The sequence below is a fragment of the Poecilia reticulata genome, chromosome 9 (assembly GCF_904066995.2).
Source record: "Poecilia reticulata chromosome 9, P_reticulata-male-v2, whole genome shotgun sequence".
In the NCBI taxonomy this organism is placed as follows: Eukaryota; Metazoa; Chordata; class Actinopteri; order Cyprinodontiformes; family Poeciliidae; genus Poecilia; species Poecilia reticulata.
Genome location: NC_088838.1, coordinates 15465477 through 15483265, shown reverse-complemented (window position 1 = coordinate 15483265; position 17789 = coordinate 15465477). Strand labels below are relative to the sequence as shown.

The 17789-nt window shown below is 38.6% G+C and overlaps 1 protein-coding gene across 2 annotated transcripts in view; it reads right to left on the bottom strand.

Moving 5' to 3' along the window:
* LOC103470450 (uncharacterized) overlaps window positions 1–17405 on the bottom strand; it is a 40343-nt gene extending 22938 nt beyond the window's left edge. The window contains exon 1 of one of the 2 annotated variants that reach the window (XM_008418906.3): window positions 16866–17405. In XM_008418906.3, coding sequence (XP_008417128.2) covers window positions 16866–16957 — 92 coding nt within the window. In that variant the 5' untranslated portion in view covers window positions 16958–17405. The remainder of the gene's footprint in view (window positions 1–16865) is intronic. The other variant, XM_008418905.3, reaches the window with a different exon arrangement.
* Window positions 17406–17789: the final 384 nt, after the last annotated feature.

The window sequence follows — 17789 nt, the reverse complement described above, 5'->3', positions numbered from 1 at the left end:
TCTTGAGAATAGGGACTAAACAGGTCCTATGGATAAAGCACAAAATTTGAATAAAATATACACAAAATATTATTTTTTCAAATATCTGACTAAACTAACCTGGGTCATGTGAGCACAACAATGTATATTTTCCAGGTATTTGCTGAATATTTTTTTATTTTAAACATTGTAGTCGGTGGATGATACCTGTAAAAGTTAGCTCTGGTTAGCTTAAGTTATTCTTTAGTTTTTTCTTCTTTTTATTCCTAAGTTGCTCGTCACAACCATGATGTGTCAACACCATAACTGACAATTTACAAAATTTTGGTGAAATTTTGTGAAATAAAAGCTTAATTTTGGTATATTGTAAAGATTTCATGGACCTGATGAGCTACAATATGGCCTCCTTCATAATAAAATTATATAAATTGAGGTAGTTTGGCTTTTTGTCAACTCCGTCAGAGTTTTTTGTGACTCTTTCAGTGAAATTGTTGTCAAATCTCACTTAAATGTGCAGTTAATTCATTTTAATGTATTTTACATAAATTGCATTACTTCACATGTATCAAGTTTTTCATTTTACTCACTAGTTTGTCACCACCTTTAGTTCTATGTCAACTCCATCATGCAGTGTCAACTCCGTCAGATGGACTTTTTGTTGTTTTTTGTTTTAAATAATATTTATTTTGTTTCTTGAGAAGAATTTGTCTGTAAAATGAGTAAAAATATCACTAAGAGGGTCATTAATTTTTTTTTTTTTGGTTTTGTTTTTGTCAGATGGTGATGACAACGTTCTGGGTCAGATCAATTAAAAAATATATATTTTGTTTTTAAATGTTGCAATTGGGAGCCTGTACCTTAGCATCTTTACATTTCCAAAACATTATTTGTCATATTTGCATACATAAGGTTGAGAAATAACAAAAAAAAATTATGGGAAAATTAAAACCCATTTTGTCCCTATTTTCAAGAATCACTGGCCTAAATGTATGGATCCTTGGTTCTCCAGTGTTCCTAAAGGTCAGTGTTCACAAGGAAATGTCACTGTCCCTCTGAGTCCAGCTCCATGAGCTAATTCTCCACCCACAGGGCGCAGGCATGCAGTTGACAGCACAATGAGTGTGGGGGGGGGAGTTAGGTAACTCCGTGTAGTACATTGTCTGATATAATTACAACCTTCACTTTGTTCTACCAGCCAGATTTTGCAAATACAATAAACTTTGCATTGAAAGCATTAAGGGGCAACAGTTGAATTGTTTTAGTCTTTTAACAAACAGTTATCAAGTGTTTAAATGTGAACTGTTTTCAAAGCCTAAAATCTTCAGTTATGATGGTAAATGTGAATAATGTAAAATATCTACGTCTAGGTCATTCTCAAATATGCCATGTCCTGGTATTGTTGAGTAAGTTCCCTATGTTTTCTGATTAAATTATTAAACCTCTACCATGTTCATCCTAAGTTTCTATCTACCTTTTGGCCCTACATGCAACATGAAAAAAAAAATCATGACAATTACCTTCACAACTCAGTAAGCTTGTGTGCAGAAGACAGTGGAAAGAAACATGCCAAACTCTGTTTTGTACTTAATAACTAGTTTTACATGACATCATTTGTATTTACATTAGGATACAGTCGATGACTGTATGAGCCACTTTTCGTAGAACGGTTTCCTTTCTACTCTTTCGGTTAGCTTCTGGACACAAGGCTCTGTACATATGTGTCTCAGTATTGATAGGTTGGTATGCTTGTTATCTGCACCAAAATGCATCATGTTGTTGATCCATTTTGTCTTTTAGTGGTTTAACTCAAACATTTGAAATCTGATGAAACTCCATGTCAATCACACTCAAATACAGGCTGTTTTCATAGTTGCACCCTCTGACCGCCCCATTGCTGTAAACCTATCTGACACAGCTGTATTATGGCATTGTCTGCTAGATGAACTACAGTGCGCAATAAACCAAAGAAAGCTCTGGTGTTTGCATCGTGCGCCAGTTTTATCGCTGCAGTGCCATGGTAGCATAAGCAGCTTCAGAAATTGTAAAGTCTCCTAAGCTAATAGACCAGATAGGCCCCTCCACACACATGGAGGGAGCAACAGATGGGAAAAACAGACTCTCTTTCTCCCTCTACTCCAGCCCACCTCCAAATGCAGCCAGCTATGACTTCAGAGGGAGGAGAAGAGGAGAGATTTGAAAAGTAGAGAAAGAGGCCACCATTAAGGGATGTGAAAAGAGGAGCGGGGGGCAAAGTAATATAATAATATTAAACGTAAAGTTTTCAAAATAGTATGTTCTACAGGTAAGATCTCGACATTGTTACCACAGTCAGAAACCCGACACAGCCATGAAAAAGAATAAGCACTAAAAGGCATCCAAGCAGTTTATAAACACAGACATGCTCCCACACAAAGGGAAATCTGCTGGAATTTTGAGTCGGTTGCAATTGCAGTGGTTTGTTTGGGGCTTTCAGACCCTTCACCCCCCCCACAAACATGTTATGATCTATCATTTCAAGATTAGCAGAAGCAGACCTTGTCGTTACCAAATCAAACATTCCCCTACACCAAGGCTGCATCCACTTTGAGTGTGGTAAAACACAGGGCATGCTTCTCTTGTTATGTAATTTCAGAAGATTTTTTTTTTATCCTACCACTTTAATAACAGATAGGGATAAATCCTTGGACCAGAGACAAAATTGTGTTGTTTTGTTTTTGATATTTACATATCAGTCTGATCTTTACCAAAATTTTATTATTTTTCTCCTTCTGTGAATCATCTCACAGTTATGTAGACTTTCAAGGAATACAGCTAGTCACCTTTTTCTCCAAGAAAGTTTTCTATTTAGTTCATAAAACTCTCTCTTTAGCTCAAAGATTATCTATTAATTTCATTCTTGCATGCAATAGGGATTAATGCGCTTTTGTTCCCTTTACCCCCTTTCAGCTCCCCAAATCCTCACTCTCTGCTCAAAGCTGACCTGTCTCCTGTTTCTATTTTTAGCTCGTCTCTTAGTCTACCTCTCCGTCTATGTTGCGTTGGGGAGCCCGTAGACGTCCCTGTAGCACAACTCACTCATTTCCTCTGTCCAAACATGGACAAAATAAGTCTAGCAAGAGCTGACTGCTTAAAAAGTCATTTTTCCTTTTTTTTTTTTTGCCACTGAGCTTGTTACTCATAGAGTCTCTAAAGAGCGGCCCCAAAGCTTCACACATTCCTACAACAGTCAGAGACATATGGAGACTTATCAGGAGGGGTTGTGACTAAGAAGGAAGTAATAAAATAAATGACTTGGAGGATATAACAAAGAGAAAGAGAGTTACAGATGACATGTGTACATATTTATACAGAAATATTCTGTACATGTGTATTCTGTGGAGTGAAGTATCACAGGTAATATTTATACTACATGTTTTTTTTTCTTCTTTTTGTCCTTCTTCCCTTTTCTAACTATGGTAGTACGGAAAATGGACCCATCTCTATACACTTACTGGTGGCTGCTGTGACTCAGAGGAAGAATATTGGTCTTACAAAAGTAAAGTTTTGGGTTTGATCCAAGCTTCCTCCTGCACGTCGATGTGTCCCTGGGCAACACACTTAACCCCAAGTTGCCTGTTGATCTATTTATTATTGAATGAGCGTGTCTGTGATTGTGTTTGCGAAAGTTATTTGGTGAATGTGGCTCTAGTGCAGAGGTACTCAAATTTTGTTATTCTGCATCACTTAGTTGCATCCCTTTTCAGCACACCTAAAGCAGATGGCTAAATATCTTCAGCTCTGCAGAGGCCTGGAAATGAACTATTAATTTGATTCAGGTGTGATGGAGCAAAGAGGCATCTAATGGCCCTTTTCAATCAATGTCCACTCAGGTACCATGGAACTGCTAACAGTTTCATGGTACCAGCCTCCTTAGAACCTAATCACTGAAGTTCTAAGCATGTGGAGTCAGACTGAAAGCATCAGAAGATTGTCGGTCTCTGATTGGCTGGGGCTTGGTCACCCAGAGTGACTCCCTTACAATGAACCAACCCGCCATTTGTTGGTTGGTTAGTGGAATAGACTTCAATCCACTTGAGGATCGGTAGCGGAGAATGAATATTGCTATTCACAGACGCATTCAATCTGATTTTCCTGAGCTTTCGGCTCATTTACAATGAAGAATAGGCAGCAATTTCAGAGTCAACAACTTTTGGATTAAATTGCAATAAAATATGTTTCTATAAAGCACTGACACAGGGCAAAAGCATGCACTAGTTACTTTAAAAACTAGGTTTTAATGTTGCGTAACCCCAAGATACATGGTATATAAAGGCAGCCAAAATGCTTAAAATGTTCCGCAGAGACAGGTTTGGAATTGTTTGTTTTTTTTTTGTTTTTCTTTTGGGTCGGGGTTACGGGAGCAGGGAATTAGGCAACAAATTTTAGAACCATCAAACTGAGCATACATCCTATCCAGCACTTCAAACTGCTGAAAGTGTGCAGTTTCCTTTTGGGGGGTCTCGTTTTAAGTGGTGAAACTTGGATGTCAAAATGATGTTTATGTAAAAACCTCTCAGGACTCATTATATCAGCAAGACATGATGTGAAGAGTTCAGACAGGGCTCCTTCATAGTACTGGCACTGGAGCTTCATTGGTTCAAATGTAACTTTCACTGTTATTAATATCCATCGCAGGTGTTAGATTGAAATGTACTGGTGATTAAAATACCAATGATTGTGGTACAGAGGGCAAGAGGAACTGCAACCAAGTTGGTTTTATTTCTGTTTGTGAGTCTTTGCCTTATTTCAGGAGATATCCCTGAAATCCCTTAAGATGTATTAAGCACTGATGTGGTTCATAAAACTAAGAATAATATCCTGCTGCTGTACTTTCTAGAGAAGACAATCCTTGGAAAACAGCTTGAGGAAAAGATTTGTTGGGTCAACAAAATAATAAGAACATCCTATGATACAATCCACCAAGCACTGCACATGAACCAGCACATTCCCTTTTACAAATTGGCTATACAAAACACGATGGCAAGGCTCTAAAATGGGTTTTGTAAAGTTTAATGATGTAGTAAAGAGTGCCTTCAAGTCAAAAATAATAAATCCAAACAATTTATTATGATTCTCAAGTATTGCTCTATCAAAAAATGTATATTAGTCTCATTTTCATTGTTGAAAGCATACATTTAAATCAACCTTGCACAAGTAGTTTCACATAGAAATTGTGATACAAATAAGTAATCTTTCATTTGTGACTCATCTTGCCACATGGGTCTTGCTAACATGGCAACAGCAACAAACTTCTCCATTTCTATCTATAAAATAGAGAAGACTGAATAAATATGAAAAGCTTATGAACTGAGGCACTGTTCTCACTTCTGAAGTGCATTTTTATATTACATACCGGTAAATTTTTAGCAAAATATATTTGTATTTTTTATCTACTAAAACGGTTAGGCTTCTAAACTCAGAACAGTGAGAGCAGCAAAGACGTTATTGGAACATTTACATTTACAATGACTTGAAATACATAAATATATCATATATAACACTGTTCAAAGAACAAAAGAAACAGCATATCAGCACACTTAAGAGTTTCTGAAGAGATTTTCAGGTGAAGTAACATTTTCGCAGATAAAAATCATCTCCCAGTATACTTTATGTTGATTGCCTTTTTGATGCCGGGGACCATTTGCTCAGATCCACCCTGTGACAAACACTGAGTGATCTGTATAATAGTTGACAGGGTGGAGGACAAATCAGACTCCCTCTGGAGACTATTACAGACCACTGAAACTATTTGGCCCTGAGAGAATAGTAAATAGACAGCAATATGACAGACATGATGGGGAGGGGGGGATGAAAGAACAAAAAAGTGACAGTCAGTTAATTGAAGGAAAACTTGGTTAAAATGTAAACAATAGATTGCATACAATATCAGGCAGTGGGGGTGAGGAGCTAAAGGGCAGAACGGACTGGTTGGAATGCTGAAGGATGAGGGGAGGGAGGAAAATCTCTGTTCTCAGCAGAACACGGAGCCAGAAAAGTTTGGAATATGACAAAGTAAACAAATAAGTAATTAAATCACTGCCAAGGACCAGTGAGAGAAAACAGCCCTCCCTTTGCTGAGGCAGATGGAAACAAATGGCAGGGTGTGCGGGGGACCGAGAGGGTCAAGAGAGACAAAAAGTAAGCTACTGTTTTGCGGATGTCAATCCACACAACAATTTCGGAAGAAACGCAGACAAAACACGCCATCGACGGCAGATGAATGACTCAGAAGCAAGCACTGTGTTATCAGATGACGAGCCAAAGTGTAGACAAACGGTGGTTCCAACAGCTTCATGTTACGGCCTTGAAATAATCCACAGATGACATGGAGTGGTCACAGTGTAAACAGAGCAGCTCACGTTTCGACTGTACACCGAGCATTAGCATTCCTGTAGCTCTGATATAATTACAACCTTCACAAAAGATAAGGGTGTGTTATTGTTGAGTAGGTGTGTATGTCTTGTATATCTGAGGCACAACCTCAAACACACATGGAAAACATTTAATTATGAGAAATTATAAAAGATTAGCCAAACAAGTTTAATATAAACTGACAAAACTGTACCCTTCCCCCTTTTTTTAATCTCATCTTGCATGCAAAGTGACCAAAATTGTTTTAAACCATAGAGGCTTCAACAAAAAGACATAGAGATGCACAAGTCAGAGTTTACATGCTTTTATCAGCTGATCATCAGTTGATCAAAGGGAAAATTTGATTTTGGTCAACAGCTGATTTCTTGGTTCATCTACAACATGTGTGTCTCCCACATGGGTCAAAGAAGGTTTAAAAATATTTTAGGTTTAAAAACATGAGAAATTTCTACATAAAATCGTGGAAGAGGTTCACTGCCATTAGGGCCTGAGTTTAAAAAGTTATATGATGAACAAGTGAAGGGAAGGAAACCCATTCAAGAGTTCCCACTGAGAAAAAAGGATGAAAAGCGCCAGAGAATGTAGACAGGTATGAATGGAGGAGCACCTCTGGCCATAGAATCTCAATGGGAAACAATCACCGTATATTGGTATACATATAAGGGGGCAGAGGAATATGTCATAAACAAGAGCAAATGATTTTATGAAAATAGCACAGTGTGGAGGTTAGGTAACTCTGTGTAGTACATTGTTGGTCAATTGAGTGTCTGAATTTGCTGTTGTACAAATTACAGGCAATGGGAATAAAGAAGAGAAAAAAATGATGATAATTCCCCTAAAATCCTGGTCTGCTGGGATCTATGTGGCATTTCCTGTTCATGCTGACTTGCATAAACACAAGAAGACCCCCCCTGTCCCCTTGCACCTTATCATAGTTATTATGTGCCCAGTAAAAAGCAGAAAGACATCTTATCTCCAATCGTTTCCTTAATGTGTCTCATTTTCTCGTCTTTGCAACCTCTCCATTCTACTACATTCTTTCTCTTTCTTGCCACTTCTTGACAAGTTATTCCTCTGTCCTCTCAAAGAAATGCCCTCCTCTGTCCCATTTTGCCCAACCTCAGCCTTTTATGTCCATTTCCACTCATCTCCCTCAATTCATTCGCTTTCTCCTGGCAAACAAACCCAGCTTTCCCATTGGGGTCGTCAGGACAACAGGACCCCTTCAGCTCTCAACCAGCACCCACTGATCAATCCCAACAGCCAGGCGAATAAACACGACAGGAGAAAGGCAGCTAAAGTTCTCAGGCTAGACAACACATTCAATGCAACTTTCCTGCAAAGTGGGAGTTAACCCATAAGAGTCCACAACTACAGCCGGGGAGCAGCGCAATAGCCATGGCAACGCAGATTACTGTTGTCAGAACAGCAATAAGAATGAGACATTGTGTATGTCCTTTTTAGACGTGTGCTCCGTCTGTTGGTTGGGTGCGTGCGTGTGTGTGTGTGCCTGCGTGCGTGCGCGTGGGTGTGCGTGTGTGTGCGTGCGTGCGTGTGTGTGTGTGGGGTGCGTGTGTGTGTGTGTGTGTGTGTGTGTGGTGATTTCATAATTGTGCAATTACAAGCAAAATATCACTGAATGATAGGTGTGTTATACTTGGCATAAACTGACAGTATGACAGAATGTTTCAGCACGCACATGGTTACTTGCACAACATTCTCTTTATTTTCAAGGCTTTCTATTGTACTGCAGTTGAACTAAATCCTTGTTACTCCACCAACTAAACAACAAACAGTTCCCGTCACTGATTTGGGTCAAATTCAAATGGATTGCAAGTTATAGATGAAAGTAAAAGCAGACAAAAGGGGGAAAAAAAACATGTGGGTTTTTTAACTGTGATTTGCATTAGTCAGCAACCTTCCAGGCATTTTCACTTAAAAAAGATTAACACTGTCAATCCTTGTTAAGGAACAATCACATTCCAGTCGAATCAAAGCAGGACTCATGATGCTGTCATGTGTGGACGTGCAAAAACTACAGGCTACCTAAGTTCATAAGTAAAGAATTTCTAAGTTTCTATTTGCTGACCTCAGGATAGATGGTGACCGACACGGATGTGACGTCATTTACAGCTCAGAGTTCAGACTTTTATGTGAAATAGAACCAGCATCTTGGCTAAAAGAACTGGTTCCTCTGTTACTCTAAAGATTCACGCACAACAAATCTGCATTATTAGAAAATCAGTTTTAATGTACTTAATGTCCAGAGTTTTGTTTTTTGTACACAGGAACAGAAACTTTTAAAAGGATTATAAGACAAAACCACTCTGAGCTACAGCCTGGCGTTAATGAATTACAATAAACAGATCATTTATGACGTTTCTGTGTTAGATAGCAACAACTTGAAGAAAATGTTAGTGTAATTTCTGTGTCAAAAATTTGGGAACATGGGTCCTTTGGTTCATTTCACACAAATACTTTTTTACTTTTACTGTTTTTTAAAGAAAACCTCCACAAACCAGAACCTTATGAAAATAATTGTATAAGCCTGATATTGGGGAATGTCACATTCCTCAATTTGATTGGAGCCTCCCATTGAATTAGTACAAGAAAATCCATCTAATCAGCATTCTAGACACCAAATGATGCCAGCTGCATATAAGGCAGGGCAAACTATTCTCCGTTATTTATCCAAAGCTTCTTCTGACGCCCTCTCTACTGATGATAATGCTGAATATCTTCCTTTTGTAACTAACATCATTGATTTAATGCATTTAATTTTAAGACAGACCTGTTTTAATTGGAGTAAGGATATTACTTGGTTCTTTTAAATCTCAACTTAAAACCCACCTGTTTAGAGTTGCTTATGGCTAAATTAGGGTTAGAGTGCGGGTTTTGATGTCTTCCATGTTTTTATGTCTTTAATGTTTTTAATTTCTTTTTCTTTCTTTTCGACGTTTTAATGATGTAATGTTTTTTGTTTTTTATTTATTATTAATCTCTCTTTCTCACTGTTTATTTCTGTTTTTATTTTAATTATGTAAAGCACTTTGAAATGCTTTGCTGCTGAAATGTGCTATACAAATAAAATTTGATTGATTAATTGATTGATTTACTGCGTACCAAACTTGAATTTTTGCGCATCAAGGAAAAACAAATAAATACAAGCTCCACAGACAAAGAGTCTTCCCGCATATCCTTTTCTATGTGAAGCAATAACACATTTTGTTGTGTCTACCACTGTTGGCATAAAAATTAGACATTTCCTTTTGGTACTGTAATAAACAAAATGTCTTTTGGGTTGAGTAAGTTTGAGAATTCAATGTGCCATTAGGTTAGATGACTAGAATCACTAGGCGTATGTAGCTACAAGATTCTCATGGTATAACTTTGCAGCATCTAAAGTGGGGCTTTTATATTTTACATTTTTTTCTATTTCATCATACCTGATGAGCTAATCCTCCCCATTTCAATCAACCATGTTGGAATATGAACACATTTAAAAGATGCAGGAAACTGACCCTTGTAGACTGAAGTTAGACACCCCTGTAAAAGAATATTACATATTTTGATTGTTCCCCTAAAAAAGTTCTAAAAAGTAAAACAAGTGCTTGACAAGCTAGCCTCCAATCATCTGCTTTACAGATACGACATCTCTAGCTTGCTAGTTGTAGCTTCAAAATGGCCTTGTCAAATTAAGAATGACGTTCATTTATTTTTTTATTTCCACAACACATTTGTCGTGAGAAATGTTTAATAGCCTTCCCCCAGCTGTCTCTGCATGTTACATACAACCAGAGACACCTCAGATAAATCTGGCACTTTCTCTCGTATCTCTTCAAAATAATGTATGTCAAAGAAACAATATTACAAGTTACTTTGATGTTTTCACACAGTAATTTTTTTAAGCATTGTTATACCATGAGCCCACAAACCAGGTCTAGGCTCCATAAATTTGGGAGAAAAAAAAAACTTTTAATGAGAGTAAAAACACAAATGTTATATCTCCTATATTATATCTGCTGGATACAGTTTCAAAGTTTCAATTGTTAAGTGAGCAAATTGTCAAAAGACATTTGACACCAAGTCAAATAACAGTACGGGAGTGCCATAAAGTCATGAAACTTTAATTGCACCCCTTAAAAGGCTCTGCGTGGCAGTCCCACTTTTGTCAGTTAGTGGTCTTCAACCCAACTGGGTACCCAAACATAAACATACACACACACACAGCACTAAGTCAGTATTACCATGTGGAGTTGTGTCTCATCAGGTCTGAAGGCTGCCATTACTCTGAAGCTTCATTGTGAGTGCCTAAATTAATCTAAACAATATTTAGGAAGGTAGAAAGCAGTTGTTAAATGATACGTTATGAAATCTGACTCCAAGTTTTTGCTAAGTTGAGAAACCCAGTATAATAGCCATTATAGCAAAGCTATCATCATTGTGAAAGAGGCCACCCACAGGCAGCAGCAGGTTGGTTAAAGGTTACAACCCACATGGTATGGTACACTATCTTTCAGTCTTTCAAACTGGAGATATGTGGCCTGATTACTTGGAATTTGTTATTTCCTTGCATTTATACCAGTTTTACAAGCCTAAAAAGGGAACGAGAATGACCGAATGCAAACATTAAACAAACAAGATATATTAAACTGATTTTGCGACTGCTCCACTGTGAAAAAAAAAGAAAAAGAAAAAATAAACAAGAGCAAAAACATAAGCATTTTTTTGGAAATCAGTAGTGATCAATGTCACGTGGGTAGCCAGTGCCAGGTGTTGTGCAAGGAGCAAATACAGAGAGAGACAAAATCAGAGAGGGGCCTGGGCATTGGTTCAAAGTACACACTCCTTGACTTCCCGTTTTCAGTAAGCTGCTTTTACGCTATGCTGTTATTTGTGTGAAAGCTCAATCAGTCTGGTTCCATCGTCATGGTCGTGTGCTCAACTTCAGAGGCCTTGTTTTGACTAAATGGTGAAAACTAGAGATGTGCCGATCAGACTTTTTCCTGCCTATTCCGATTCCGATCACCCATGAGGGCCGAACACGGCTGATCACCAATCACATAGTTTTTTGGGGGTTTTTTATCATAAACACTACTGGTTACATTATGTGGAAAAAGGAACCATGAATTCACCTTAATTTAGACAAAAACTTGTTTTTAATAACTTTTTCCAAGAAAAAAACTAAACTAAACAGGCATTGTGCAAATTGTACTGCTATCAGTAATACTATCTTTAACAGACTGAAAACATATGAAGGCTCTGAAGAGGCTAAATAATGCAAAAAGTCCAAATAAAACCTCTCAACATTGCCAAAAAAGTCAAGTATAAAACTTAACACTCAAAGGCAAATACAGGATCCATTACAATAAACAATCCTGAGTTACTGAATAAAAACTTTCTGATAGCATGGCAGCTCGCTGATTACTGGTCTGAGGGGCCCCTGGTTCCACACGACATCGCTCAGTATTTGTTGCTGTGCGTTTGTGCAGTGTGAAGGAAAGCGGAGACCAGCTGCACAGGCAGGCCCGCGAAATGAGATGCAGGTGATCGGTTTGTGTGATCGGCAACAAGAGACCCTGATCGGCGATCACCGATCATACACTTTTTCACGGAAATCGGCCGATTATGATCGGTGGCCGATCGATTGGCACACCTCTAGTGAAAACTAATGCTGTCTCGCCCGTTTGCAACGAGGTTATCTGTAGTATTTTACACAACTTCAGATAGAGATTACAAAAGAGTCTGTATATCAAAAGATGGTGTTAATATGACTTTTATTAAGAGGTTAATCTTTGTCGATAACTAGGGAACGGAGCAAAAAAGCAGAACCTGGGAGAAGAAGTTCAAAATATGGGAAGCTTTTTGATATTGTTTCCTACTATATAATCATAAACAGATGCATCAGCAGACACACACACACATTTTGTATTTCTTCCTACTATGCTCTCTTTATGCCCACAGGTGTATTTTAAAAGCAAGTAACCTTAAACTTTGTGACTCTTAAGGTATCAATTAATCATGCATGAGCCAGTGGAAATTTCTGGCAAGTAGCTGCAGCACACACACCCCAGGCCTGTGCTGAAATGGAGGGGCTAACACTTATTTAAAATGGTAATTTACTTGTAAGTGTTCATGGTGCTGGAGGAGAAAATAATGTCACAAATTAAAATGCGTTAGTCATCGGTATACATTAAGCCAACTCTAAGGTAGCCCTAAAGCTCAAATAGTTTTTTAATGTAGATTTGTGTCTAAAATTTGGATGGTGTGTTGTGTTTCAATATATGAAGATGATTTTCAGGATCTGTACACATAACAACTTACTCAAGCCAAGTTAAGGTCTTAAAAGTTGCCAGAGTTGCTTGAGGTAGAATAGGAGTGAATGCAATTGTCTGACTAATTACTATGTGATGACAGATTGCGCAACATTTCAACCCCCAAAAATGTTCATATTGAAAGGCTTTCCTTATGAAGTGTTAGATCCTTTCTGATCATTGGTAAACATTAAGCAATTATAAAGTGTCAATGTATATTCCAGTAAAACCACTTCAATAAATGTTGTTTCATTACTCTGGGTAAATTGGAAATATTTTCCCACCGACAAGAGCTAAAGAAATGGACAAAAGGGCCAAACACCTAGTTTGTTGTTGTTGTTTTTGGTTTCAGATTTAAACAATCAACCTTACATTTCAGAGAGAGGTTGTTTTTTGAAAAATCCTTATTTCAGTCATTGTACTCGACTATTTTCAGAAGAATGATTTGCATATTAAGCAGCATAAAATGATCGCCAAATACAACCTACACACAGGCGAGATTTGCACCTACAGGCGCTATACCTAACTGGTTACAAACCCTCTTTTTTTAGATAAATCAAAGACAATATATCAAGCAAGGATGCTTGGACAGACATAGCATTTTGTCTTAAAAATAAGATGACACTTGCCAGGTATGTGTGAGGTCCTAGATTTATATATTTCAGCTTCTTACGGACATATTTTGCTAATTTGCTGTTGAGGTTTTAAAGCCACATTCTTTTTTATGTTATGCTTATTTTACAGGGTACTGTTTCCTTAAAAGGCTGCCTCTAGCAAAGTGCCTAGAGACACAACTACTAATTGATCTGCTGCCAAGTTGTCTCTTTTAAGTTAGACATAACACTGACTTCATCACTTATGTTTGAAATAGTTTGTTTCCTTTTCATCCTGATTGATTGACAATCAGACTTATAGCTGCTTTCAGACCTGAAGTCAGATCTCTGATTGGGTAAAACATCACATTCAAACTGTGCACCTTCCAGTAGGATGTGCATTTATAAGGTCAGTGGCCAAGCTAACTTGTATTGGCATCACAAGCCAATAAAAATCTTTCCATTCCAAGACACTAAAGAAATATGTTCATATTTAGGGATTGCACAAAACCTTTAGTGCCACTGATTCACACAGACTATCTGAAGTGCAAATAAACTTTTTATACACACAGACATATTATATATTATTCTCAGAATGGCTTGACAATGTCTAACTTTCCAAGTCAAAATTCTCACTATGTGTTTTGGGCTTGAGACTCAACCAAGTACAGCATAATACATAATACAACCTACTTAAGCTTCAAAAAGACACAGCTTATGAAAACAGATGACTCAAAGAGTGGATTGTGAATGCATGTTTAAAAAAAAATATTGACATAAAAATGAAATTATGGGCCTTTGTGAGGCAGTTTTTAAAAATGAATTGCCTGAATAAGTTTGTGCAGTGCTGTCATTCCATCAGAAACAAATACAACTTCAACCATTTCATTTAGTAATACACTTTAAAAAACTGAGTTACACGGTGTCACTGCAATGAAATCATTAATGTACTTTATGTGCCTGTGCCTGACTACAGTAATCTCTAGTAGAGAAACCTTTCCACAAGCTTCACACACAGTTTCAATGTCCTGCAGAAAAGATGCATTTGAAGAACTCTGTCACAGTCCACAATATCTCAATATGCTAATTAGCCATTCAGAAGCATTGATCTCCCATGTGAGAAGCTTAGCATGACTCAAACTAAACTGTAATGTGTGAGCATACACTCCTTTAATATTACATGTTTAGCTCAGCAGCTGCAGGTCTTGATTTTGGGCCTCTCCAGGAAATGTATGCTTTCATTATTGCATTTAAATTCACCCTTGATGTAAAATCAAAATCTGAATTTCTTTTCCAGGCAACTATGGTGGTTTCCTGAACAGAGGATTACGCAATCACATGAAACCTGACGTTTTGCAGTTTATTTTTCTTCAGTTCTCTTATTACATGAACAAACACATAACACATGCACACAGTGCACGTTTCCAGCCCAGAAGGAACAAACTTCTTGGTGTTCAAAGAGAATAGGCGGAGGCCTTCAAAGCCGTACACAGAGCATGGAGGTCCGAATGAAGGACGCATTGAAAACGCTCCTCTTTTTTTTGGTAGCCTTGCTGACAAAAGCCCTGCTTCCCATTCAGAAGACAAGGTCATTAGATAATGCACACAAGGACCCCAAGGTCACACAGTGGGGGGCGGGATCCTTCAGTGAACCAAGCCTCTCACCCCATTCTAAACAAACTCTTCAGTGCCTTGAGACGCACATGTTCATGTCTACATTAAAAACATACATATTAGCTTGGATGGGCAACTCCTCAAACCTTAAATCCTTCCAAATCGCACTGAAAGACTGGGTGGAGCTTAAACATTGCCAAATTCCTTTCCCACTGCACTTACTCAGCTTGTTAAGTGATTCTCTCTGTTTTCTTCTTTTTTTTTCCTATTTTCAGACACCAAGGCTTTAAGAAAATGGTAATTAACCAGTGTAAAGTTCTTGCCATTTCCAAGAAAGACCTGCTCCGTGATTGCTTAATAAAGCAAACCCAATAGCAAAGTCAGAAAAAAAAGATCATCTTGCAGGTTAACAAGGAAAGTTCTGGAAAGCAAAATGTCCAGCGTCAGTGCATCACCCCGTTGCAATAAACCACAGTGAGCGGTAGTGTAGACTCAGTCTACAGAGGAGAATAGGCAGGTTAGACTGAGAATATGTCAAGGCAAAAGTAGCTTGAATGACTACTCATGACAACCAAGGTATGCTGAACAAACAACAAATCGTACCATGAATCAGACAACCACCATAGTGACACTCGGCATGGAGGTATCTTCGTTGTGCATCGTTTAAATGCCACAGACTACCAGATGTCCATTCCCGTATGACCACAGTTAACCCATCTTCAAATGGATACTACTGGAAGGATAATGCATAATGTACCAATTACCAAAGCAAAAAATCACCTCAAACTGGGATCTTGAAGGTGACAATGACTTCACTGTACTCCAACTGCCTCAAAGTTTCAAGCGCTCAACCCAATCACAAGAGAGTCACATCGTGGATGAGCAGCTGAAAAGTCTTTTTGAAGCTATCGTGTCAATATGGACATGATAGCTGGTGTCGATACGTCAGATTTTGGTCTGTATTTTTTTTATTTGTTGTTCAATGCAATACAAAAGCAGTTTGGGCAGTTTTGAAGTCCAAAGGAGATCTTACCCAGTACTACCAAAGTATACCTACTTTGGTAGTACTCGGCGAGAATGTTTTAGCATTCTCGCCGAGTAGAGGAGACATGTTTGTGCCTAAAGAGAACCCCACCCTTGATAAATGAAGTGTAAACAAGAAGAAAATGCAAAGAAAAATAGGCCGCTTTTGTTTGAAAAGATGGATCCATTGCCACAGTGACAGACTGACCAAGCTTTGGGACAAAGAGACAAGAGAGAAAAGCTGGAGCAAAGCGTCAGGTAGTCAAGTTACAACTAACATGCTTTAATATGCCAGCAAAAAAAAAGAAAAAGGAAAAAACACTACAATTCTACAAATATTTTTTGAACTCAACAGACACCATTTATTGCAGACATCTAGTGTGTGTGTGTGTGTGTGTGTGTGTGTGTGTGTGTGTGTGTGTGTGTGTGTGTGTGTAGCGTCAAGTGTTGCTTTGTGTGATTGTTTCTTCTGAATGCAGTGTTATCCGTCAAATTAAAGAGTCTCTCTCTGAAAAACGAGCCCAGTCAGAGATCAGCACCCCAGCAGAAACACGATCCCAGGAGCGCTCCCATCAGAGAGGCAGCAGTCCCAGATCGCAGGGCCACAGGGTGAGGCCAGCAGCAGGCTGCAGGCCAGGTGCTGCTCTCCCCAGCGTCAGTGCATCACCCCCGTCGCGATAAACCACAGTTGCACACATCTGCTACCGCTGAGCTGGTAAACATAGCAGAAGTTGCGTGCAGCTTCCTGAGTTGGCCACCGCTACATCTCTGACTGGATTAATTCAAATCAAACCTCCCCTTACGCAACTGTGTGCGCACACTCTCGTTGTGCACGACTGTGACACTATGAAACAACGTGAAGAGCAAGGAAGTTCCAGCAAAGGCATGAAAGTATCACTTTCAGACTAAACGCGTTAATAAAAAGTTTTACCAGTTGGTGGAGGAGCGGGGGTTGAGAATGTCCTCTTTGGCCGTGAGCAGCGACAGGCTGTAGGTGTCAAGGTTGACCGTTTGCCTGCTCATTATGGCAACACAAAAAAAAGAAAAAAAAGAAGTTCCCGGACCACTCCCGCACAGCTTCAAGTGTTCACGGGTCCTGGTGTGGAGGGTGGGGGGCTTTTTTGAGGAGGGGGGGGGAGAGAGAGAGAGAAGGGGGCAATCTTATGGAATCGGCCACACAGTAGTTAACGATCGGCCACGAAAAGACGCTCAGAAAAAGTGTTGCAGATTCAAGGCGATGTAGTTCCAAACCAAGAGCGGGCGATGTGTGCGCACTCACAGCGTGGAGGAGAGGCTGTGACTGCACGCTGGTCTTTGTGAGGCTGGGTGGAATAAGTTTTCGCCCAAAGCCCCACCTCCTGTTGAGAGAGTGGAAAGCATAATGACTTCACTCGCTGGGTCGTTGGGAGGAAAGGTGCTCCGCTGCAAGTCAAATGGCAACATTAGCCGTTCATGAATTGTGTAAAAGCTTATCTATTTGCACATCGGTTGTTATGCAGCAGAAAATTTGAATATCTCGGAAATTTAGTAGCTTTTTTTATTATTATTATTATTATTATTATTATTATTATTATTATTATTATTATTATTATTATTATTATTATTTTGGTAATTCAGTTCTAAAGCTGAATCTAGTGTAATACTCATTACACTCGGACACTAAATTATTTATCACTGTTAATACTGACTGATAATGGTTTACAGATATTTAAAACTATAATATTACATACAATATTATATCTTATACAGGTTTAATTTTAAAAAATTATAAAAAACAGTGGCTCAGCAGATGGTCAATGACACCCTCCACAACTCACAAAAGGTCATCACTAAAGAAAATGGACATATTCGGCGC